The sequence below is a fragment of the Babylonia areolata genome, chromosome 25 (assembly GCF_041734735.1).
Source record: "Babylonia areolata isolate BAREFJ2019XMU chromosome 25, ASM4173473v1, whole genome shotgun sequence".
NCBI classification, from domain to species: Eukaryota; Metazoa; Mollusca; class Gastropoda; order Neogastropoda; family Buccinidae; genus Babylonia; species Babylonia areolata.
Window position 1 is genome coordinate 14,770,240 of NC_134900.1, and position 10,178 is coordinate 14,780,417.

Sequence of the window (10,178 nt, forward strand, 5' to 3'; positions counted from 1 at the left end):
GCGCGCACATATTGAGGCGCGCGCGCCTACACACACACGCATACATACACGCAAGCACGCACACACACACGCAAGCCCCACACACACAGATGCACGTAGATACGCATACACATGTACATACATACACGCGCACACACTGGTCTCATCGTTGTTAGTGAATGGATGTAAAGACACACACACACACACAAACACGCACACGCATACGCACACACGCACACACGCTTGTGCTCTTTAAACAAATGAACCACGTCATTATCCGCGAAACAGATTGTGGTTATTGCTTTTTTTAATTTTTATTTTAGATCATGTAGACTGACCTCTTGTTTCAGCACCCTCCCTCCCTATATCTTTACTTGAAATATGGAATTGTGTGTACAAAGGGATAACGAGGTACGTACAATAAAAGACGCAAAGCAGTTCTACAACGATATGCCAGTATTGTAAATAAATGAATATCTCTATAGTGCTGGATCTTGTGCAGTGACACACTAGTCACTTAACACGCACCTGCAGCTCTGACTCGGAGGAATGAAAGATAAAACATAAAATGCAAGTAAAAAAAAAAGCTAAAGAGACTGTAGAAAAGTGAGGTGTTTTTTGTTTTCTTTTTTAAACGAAAGATTAGATCTCGGGTTGGAATCGCCCACACTTCCAATATACATTATCTTCGTAGTGGTGAGTTTATACCGGGTTTAATTAACCTACTGGCGATCTGCTTATAGGGTCAAGTTGTTATAATGGCTGTGGTCTTTTTACCGTGAAGGGTGGTGTGGTTGAGGCGTTGGTCTTGCGAGTTGGTCTTCGTCCTCCACTCGTTTTTGGACTGCGTGAAATGCACTTTATCTATCTGTCTGTCTTATTTGAAATAGTTTCTGCTTTTCCCATTGTGAGATGCTGTTTGTATATATATAGGATGATGTGTGTGTGTTTCAGATGCCCAGTTTTGCTTCCCTTGGAGAGTAAGTCCCTGGATTCCTGTCTGTCTCTCCTTTCTCAGTCTCTCTCTCTCTCTCTCTCTCTCTCACACACACACACACACACACACACACACACACACACACAGCTGACAAGCAGACCCAATGAAATGAGGGCAGACTGTTATGGCACGGGTTTTGCACAGTTGTCTCTCTCCCCCATCCACCATGCAGGGGCTGATAACACCTGCAGCAAAATGCCACACAACTCCCCCCACGCCCCTCCCTACTCTCCCTCCCCTTCCACCTCCCCCCCCCCCCACCCTCCAGTGTTTGCAGCTGAGATTTTGAAGTCCTCGGCTTTATGACTTAAATGTCGTTCGCGCGCGTGCGCTCGAGCGCACACACACACACAGGCGCGCGCGCACACGCACACGCACACACACACACACACACACACACACACACACACACACACACACACACACACACACACACACACACACACACGCACACACACACAGAGGCACACACACAGGCACACACACGCACACACACACACACACACACACAGGCGCTCTCGCACACACGCACACCAACACGCACACGCACACCAACACACACACACACACACACACACACACGAGAGAGAGAGAGACAGACAGAGAGAGAGAGAGCCTGACCTGCTCAAAGCAACCCTTCAGGCTAAAGCTCTGGGAGAAAAAAAAAGGCAATTATTTAAGTGATCATCCTGTTAGCGTTTTTTTTTTTTTTCGATGACTGGATCGCATAGAGCTCTAGTTTGGTACAAGTGAGCCATAGAAGTTGTTTCGTCGTCATTGTTATTGATTTATTGATTCATTATCTGTTTCGCTTGTCAGTTTAACGACTTCTCTTTTACGAAGTCCTTTAAGTAATTTCCAGTAATTGCATTCAGATTTTTTTTTTTTTTTTTTTCAAATTTCACCCTCATTTCACCTTCATTTACCCAGTTTCCCCCAACCCCTCCATTCATTCACATTTCTACACCCCTTCTAACCGATAATACTCAAATGTATTCACAAATACCTCAACAGAATATCATCAATCACCGATATGTGTGACGGGACATTAAACAAAATTCCTCCTATTGATTTAACTCTTTCCATACGAACGGCGAAAGAGACGACGTTAACAGCGTTTCACCCCAATTACCATCATCAAAATATTGCAAGCGGAAGACTCTTATACTGAAGACGTGAATGTTGACAAAGAATACCACAATTCTGACGACGGAAGCTAAAGGTTGGGTCATTCAGACATACACTGGACATCCGAGGGGTCTGTGTGGAGGAGAAGAGAGGACTGGCCGTACTGAGTGAGTTAAAGTTAGTGCAAAAAAACGTGTGCATGTGTGCTGTGATGAGTGATCGGGTTCAAAGACTTACCGCCCCTGTTTTGTTCCACAAAAGGCTGGTCCGTCAGGAAATGGATGGGATGCTGGGTATCCACAGCTATCTAAAGTCAAGACGTGCACAGAAAGTTAAGGTAAATGACCTTCCCTTTACAGTCTGTCTCAGTCTGTCTGTCTGTCTGCCTCTCTCTCTCTCTCTGTCTCTCTCTCTCTGTCTCTCTCTGTCTCCTCTCTCTATCTCTTTGTTTTGTTATAACTTTTTTTTCAATGCTTTTATACACATTCACCGTTTTTTATGCCTCAGGGATGGGTGTATCAGTATCAGTATCAGCAGCTCAAGGAGGCGTCACTGCGTTCGGACAAATCCATATACGCGACACCACATCTGCCAAGCAGATGCCTGACCAGCAGCGTAACCGAACGCGCTTAGTCAGGCCTTGAGAAAAAAAAAGAAAAAAAAAAAGAAAATAAATAAATGGGTGCAGAAAAGCATATTAACTGCTTATCTAATTTCCCTTTGTTAAATATAATTGTTCCCCCCCTCCCTCTCTCTCTGTCTCTGTGTGTGTGTGTCTCTCTCTCTCTCTTTGTCTCTCACTGTTTCCCTCCCGCAGCTCAAAATGTTAATTGTATCCACCTGTCGCAAAGGCTTCGCAGTAAGTAAAACGTCAGTGTGTAAAAAAAAAAAAAAAAAAAATCCCCTCCCTCTCTCTCTCTCTCTCATTGTCTTTCCGTCTCACTGCCCTCTCTCTGTCTCTTTGTTTCTCAGAATGTTGTTTGTATCCGCCTGTCACAAAGGCTGTGCAGTCAGTAAAACGTTAGGGTGTGTGTCTCTGCCTGCCTGTCTCCGCCTCTATTATATATAGCACAGGGAGGGCGGGGGTTGGGGGGGGGGGGGGGGGGGGCTGGTGGGGAGGAGGAGGCGTGTGGCACCTTGAGGACTGAAAGAGCTCGTGTCATCAACCGAAGTGTTTGTGTATGACCTTGCATTTTGTCGGCCACAAGTGTTATGTATATAGCTTGAAATCAACTCAGAAAGCGACAAAACAACATAAATTGTATGCAAACCCCGGAGGCGTTTTGTTGTTGTTGTTGGAAAAGCCAGTTTGAAACTAAAATGAAATGGATCCCTTGTTTAATTTTGAAAAAAAAAAAAGAAAAAGAAAAAAAAGGGAGAAATGCTTTTTCATTATCGCAGGAGATTTTAAATCCTCGATCAGATTCTTTACGCTTGCTGCTGGCAAAAAGAGAAAAATCTATGTCCCAAAGTACAGACAATAAAGTTTGTGTATTCGTGTATTGGAATTCGTATGTTTTCCATAAAGCAGTATGTGGATGCCAGGTTTTTGAACAGCCCATGTACGTCGTACTATTTGTTGAAGGAAAGTATGAATGGTCCTGGCTCACTTGTTTTTGTGTGAGACTATTTACCCCAGTTCCCAGGTGTTTTGTAAGAACAGGGTGAATACTTGTTACTGCTTTTTTTTTGTAGGAAAATATGGATCCCGGATTCTTTACACTTGTTGATGATGATGACGATATTGGTATTATTGATGTTGATGTCTTTGTTCTTGACAGACGGAGTCGATGTTGTTGTTTATGATGAGGTGGTTGTTGATCATGTTGTTGTGGATGACGTCGGTGATGGTGATGATGATGATGATGATATTGATGATGGTGGTGATGGTGATGTTCTTGTTGATAATGTTGATGTTGATGTTTTTGATCATGATGTTGATGTTGATGATGATGTGAATGATGATGATGATCTTGTTGATAATGTTATTTTTGATGTTGATGATGATGTGGATGATGATGATGTTCTTGTCGATAATGTTGTTGATGTCGTTGTTTTTTATCATGATGATGATGATGATGATGTGGATGATGATCTTGTTGATGATGTTTTTGATGATGATGATGATGATGATGATGATATTGCAGGAGAATGTGGATCCCAACACAACCGCGGCCGCGAAAGAGACGGAACCGGGCTTGGTCAAGAGTACGGATAATGGCGAGTACGTTGACCGTCTGAGGACATTGCCAGGGTATTTCGTGATATTTCCGTTTTTGCTTTTCCTCTTCCATGCTATTTATGGTCCTATGTAGTCGTCAGAGAGAGAGAGAGAGAGAGTGTGTGTGTGTGTGTGGGCGCGTGCGCGCGCTTGCGTGAGACTGAAACCTGACTGAACAACACAGGAAACCAGTGATGAGCGCCCAAAGGCAGCTGTCGGTCGACCCCGTCCAGCTGGGACGCCTGTTGTGCAAATGACTCTGTGTTTGTAAAGCGTTTTGAGTTTTGTGTCTGAAAGATGACAGGCGCTATCTATGTGTCCATGTCGTCATTGACTGGGCTGTGAAGAACCAAAAGTAAAGATTCCTTCTACTTCTTCTCTTTTTTTTTTTTCTTGTCTCCCCCCTCCTCCACCTCATCCTCCTACTCCTTTTCCTTTTTTCTTCTTCTCCTCCTTCCCCTTCTCCCCCATCCCCTCCTACCCCTCCTCTTCCTCCTTCTCCTCGTCCTCGTCCACCACCACCACCTTTCTAATTCTCCATATTCTTCTTTTCCGGTTCCTACTCCTCCTCCTCTTTCTCCTCTTCCTCCTCCTCCTCCTCCTCCTCTTTCTCCTCCTCCTCCTCCTCCTCCTCTTTCTCCTCCTCCTCCTCCTCCTCTTTCTCCTTCTCCTCCTCGTCTTCCTCCACCTCCTTCTCTAATTCTCCAAATTCTTTTCCGGTTCCTCCTCCTCCTCCTTCCCCTGCTCCCACACCTCCTCGTCTTCTTCTTCCCCTTCTCTTCCCCCTCCTCCTAATTCTCCAAATGATTCTGCTCCTGCTCATCCTCATCCACCTAACCAGGCATAACTGTGGGCTGTGGGCAGTTTCGAAAAGGTGGGCCCCTCGGACTGGCACCGCCTGAGTGCACGTGAGAAACGCCTGCTGGCCGTCAACTACATCTTCCGCAGCGTGGAGGCGCGCAGCGAGGGCCTCACGCCGGACGACCCTAAGGAGGAGTCGTGGCGGGACTACGTGTACGGGTCCAGCTCGGGCAACACGTTCGCCCCGACGGCCTGGAGTTCGCTCATGTCGCTCTTCAGCCCCGGGGAGACCGCCGCCGGCGCCGGAAAGCAGCCCGCCGCCACGGAAGAGGCGGCGAAAGCTGAGGGATGCGGAGTGCCCTCCGCCGCCACCACCACCACCACCGTCGCTGGAGAGGCAGCTAAAACTGGTGGCCAGAAACCAGGAGACGCTGACGCTTCGGAGAAAGCGGCTGCTGAAGGCACGGGAAGATATGTCACGATACTAGGGGAAAGGATCCCTGAGGATGAACTGGGAGTTCAGGACTTGGACGATTCCTTCGAGGTCCTCGCTAGGGAGGTGGGGCCTTCGGGAGAGGTTGCCGAGACAGGTGTGTAAGGGTCGTCAGCTGCCGGCAAGGGGAGGAAGCAGTAACCAAGAAACCGGATGTTTAACTCACTCAGTACGGCCAGTCCCCTCTTCTCCTCTACACAGACCCCTCGGATGTCCAGTGGGTGTCTGAATGACCCAATCTTCAGCTTCCGTCGTCAGAATTGTGGTATTCTTTGTCAACATTCACGTCTTCAGTATAAGAGCTTTCCGCTTGCAATATTTTGATGATGGTAATTGGGGTGAAACGCTGTTAACGTCGTCTCTCTCGCCGTTCGTATGGAGAGAGTTAAAGACATGGAAGGCTCTTTCGTGGTTGTCATGAAGGAAGATGACCCCGCTAACGTCGACGATAAGAAACCTTCAGGGTAATAAGGATGAGTCCTTCGAGATGGTGTGAAAGCGGGTTGGTCAGAAAGCGAGGAGGGTGGTGGGGGGGGGGGGGGGTGGGGGGGGGTGAGGGCTTCTATGAAAGCTGTTGGCTGGTTTCAGATGAGAGTTAATGATTACGTCTAAACCTGAATCAAAATTCTGAAGATGGCTGGGATGTTGGCATGATTCAGTCAGCGGAGACCTTAGGATGCTGAAGACTGAGAATGGTGAGGGGAAGACAGCGTCGAGTAAAGTTATCCAACACTGGACAAAACGAAAAGCTCCAAAAGATTCTGGAAACTACACAGTGTAGCAGTTCCTTTCGGAATGCATGTCTTCATTTAGACTTGCAAATACGGTCAGGGGTCACGTGATAAGTCGTTACGAACATAAGATTTTGGAACTATTGTATGTAAATTTACATTTGAGATCAAATTATGTTAACTAATCTATTGCTAACTTTTCATTTCTTGGTATATAGATTTTCAATCTACTGTACATCGATTTGTTTTGAGCTTAGTTTTGTAAATACGTTGGCAGCAAAGCAATCGATTTCTTAGTTTGTTGTGCACAGTGTATTGCGTTGTTGGAATTTATAACTGATCTTGATAGATATGGAAACAGCCTTTGTATTGTTGGCAACAAATGTATGGATTTGATAAAAGTGAATGCACGTCCAATCTACTCATTGCTAACCACGTCTTCTGTATTGACTGATGAATCATTAATGCATGAAACCGACTGCATGACTAAGAGTGTGGTATCTTTGCGCAACTTGAGTGTTGTTTCCACGTTCTACTGGACCATTGGTTAAAGTCTTAACTCCCGAGAGCAAGGTTTCGGTTGCGCCCCTTTTCTCTGCATTCAAATTTTGTATTACGTGTAGCTGACACATTTTGTACTTTCCAAAGTCAATTCAGGTCTAGATTGGAAGCTGCTAGGCAAATCTCGCTCTCTGCCATAAATGAAGCCAAACCGTAGCTTTATTAGGCTTTTATTTTGAATAAACCTTCACCGACGTCACAGTGTCAGACTCTGGTGAGAAACTGGCTTGATTCAAATCGCCCGCCATTTATAGTCCGGTTCAGGCTTTAAAGCTTTTCAACCCCGATACGACAATCATGGGGATATAAGTAACAAAAGATAAAGAAAAAAAAAAATTTTTGGAACAACATATTACCCACTAACCAAAGGTGGTCCTGCTGTAGATAATTGTAATTAAAACATGTTTTCAGTTGGTTTTCGTGTTCCATTTAACATGGTATTTCTTAATTCTTAAAGGCTTACTATTTCTTTCCCTCTCACATGAATGAATTCGTTTCCCCTTTTTTTGATTCTTTTACTTGGTTTCAAGTTCTATCCCTGTACATGAAATTCACGAAGACAAGTGAAGCACCCCCCCCCCCTTTTTTTTTTCCAATGCGTATGCCGTTTCTTTACCCACAAAATAAGGAATGAATTGATAAATGCACATACTAAATATTCCAGTCTTTTATATAAGCTGAAAGCTTATTATTAGAAACCTTACCTAAGTAGTTCCTGCGAAGAATCTTGGTAAGACTTCACCGGATCATTTGTATTTATATATACGGGTATCCATCGGGTGTTGGTATTCCAGCTGTGATGTTCGTGAGATGATTTAATTTATAATCAAACATTGTGGAGTCAGTATAGATCGATGTTTACAATGCACACATTGATATTATCAGTGCACTTGCCTCTTCTCCTCCTCCCCCTCCCCCCCAGCTCCTCAAAGATTTTTTGGTGAAAATCCTATGGGTATGTGATGAGCGTCATATAACTTTGGTATAGTTCATGTTTTTGATTCGAATAAAATATTTATTGCATTTGCGTGTGTGTGTGTGTGTGTGTGTCTGTCTGTCTGTCTGTCTGTCTCTCTCTCTCTCTCTGTGATGAATTTGCCACAGTGTGTTGATCACACTGACCTGAACTGCGCACAATTTGACTTGAACTGAATATTCTCAACAGCGGAGGGAAGAAAACACATTTACATTTTCCTAAAATTCCTAAAATCCTTATCCTTGAGCGTCTGTGTCTCTTTCTGTGTCTGTCTCTTGTGAATTACTTACACCACTTATCACAACTGAGTAAAAGAAAAACACGCCGTTCATAATTCATCTTCAACACACTCGTATTTCCTTTGTATTTGAAACGGTAAAATGGAACACATTACTGAAACATTTACAGGGTATTCTAGCCTCTTATGATAACCTCTTGCACCACATAGACACACGTTTCACTTGTGATTAAAACTGACTAAAATAGTGCTCTGCATTCCCCAGTCACCCCCTCACTAATCATTTATAGATTTATAGATCACTACCTCTTTCGCTTCAAGTCCCCACACTCAGCTCTTTCAAGTCTGGCCAAAAAACCCACCTCTTCCCAAAATAGCCTCCCTTCCGTGCCTATTCCTTGTCTTCAGTTTCTCCAGTTTTAGAGTTATGCATGCGTGTGAATGACTGGTGCGAAAGCGCGTTGATTCGTCTATGCACAAGATTCAGCGCTATATAAATACCATTATTATAATTGTTATTATTATTATTATTACCCAACGTTTTCTCCATGTCTCCTTTTTGAGATTAGTTATTTCACTGACTTAGAAAACCAGCAAAAAGCCCAACAAACCCCACCAACTCAACACACACACACACACACACACACACACAAACGCGCGCGTGCGCACTGATTTTATTTGATTTCCGACCCGAACCATTCATTTCTCCAGACACTGCTTCAGTTAAAACTTTGGTGAAAAGAAAGTGTCCACAACCACCATTAACACACACACACACAATTTGATTAAGACTGTTTTGTTTATTCTCCATAACGAATCCTCACGAAAATTATACCTCCATCCCCGTATTCCCACCGAAACTCCCTACCATTCTTATTTTGTATTTCAAGGATTACATTTTTTGTACTGTTTTAAAATCATTTCAGATTCAGACACAGACATTTTAGCGTAGCAGTCGAATACAAGGCACGCCCCACAAAAAAAAAAAAAAAAAAAAAAGCATGTGTCTGCGCATGTCCAAAAAAATTTTTTATTCGGCTGCTGCGATCATGTCAATAACGAGCCGAAACGAAACTATTCAGTTGGAGCGTGAGCCAGTGCATGTTTTTTTTAAACCCAAGAGTCGTCTGATTTCTTCCAGTTTCAGCCTTGGATGGTTTCGATAGTTTTCTCAAATATTTTAACTGAAAACGGAGGTGTCTTTTTCTATTTCGCTTTTTCACCCAAATATTTGAATGTGCGAATGACAACAATGCACGTACTCAGTGAATCGACAAGCAGGAATGGACGCTCAATCGGTCTTCAGAATTTTATTCAGCTGAATGTTATCAGCTGCCCCCCAAAATGCAGCATGATCTTCAACGTGATGAAACTGACAGCCTGTCAACGAGAACACGAAGAAAGACGGACAGCACGTGCCAGCGACCACGTTGTTCTGGGGCCGAGCACTGAACAGGTTCGTGTCTGAAAGGATTTCGAACAGTATGACGTGAGACTATATCTTTAGCCTCGAAAATCCGGTCATGGTTTGAGGACGTATGGCATTTCATTCATGTTTGTGTGAACTCTTCCAACTTTTTGTGTTTGTGAGACGAAATTTGCGAAATCGACCAGAAAAAATACAGAAAAATCCTGTTTCTACAAACTGACATTTCTGAAGAGAAAAATTCCGATTTCAACCTCAGCCGAAACATACTCGACGAAGACGTGGCTTGTAATTGTGGAGGATTTTACTCATTCAGAATTTCAGAAAGAGATAGTGTATTGGATATTTTGTGTGTGCAATTCACGATTCACTTTAGGTGAGGAGAAAAATATAAACAAAATTTTCTCACGTGCTTGGTGTAACTGTGACAAAATAACAGAAAAAACCCCCAAAGCTTTGGCATTATTGAGGCCTGTTCGATGATCAAAACTGAACAAGATCTTAAACAGCAAAACTTCAAACAGTCGGTGCAGTATTGTCTGATGTTCTGAGTGTCCTGCGTTGCCAGAGACGTTTTACTGTCGCTGTTGACTGCATTCATTCCGTTCAGTTTCGGCCAGAACCTGC

The 10,178-nt window shown here is 43.9% G+C and overlaps 1 protein-coding gene across 1 annotated transcript; it reads left to right on the forward strand.

Moving 5' to 3' along the window:
• Positions 1 to 937: 937 nt before the first annotated feature.
• Positions 938 to 5,803, forward strand: LOC143299347 (uncharacterized). Its single transcript, XM_076612482.1, has 4 exons — positions 938 to 959; positions 2,366 to 2,441; positions 4,252 to 4,358; positions 5,190 to 5,803. Exons 2-4 carry the CDS (start codon positions 2,382 to 2,384, stop codon positions 5,722 to 5,724), a joined length of 702 nt encoding a protein of 233 aa, XP_076468597.1. The 5' UTR covers positions 938 to 959; positions 2,366 to 2,381; the 3' UTR covers positions 5,725 to 5,803.
• The last annotated feature ends 4,375 nt before the right edge of the window (positions 5,804 to 10,178 follow it).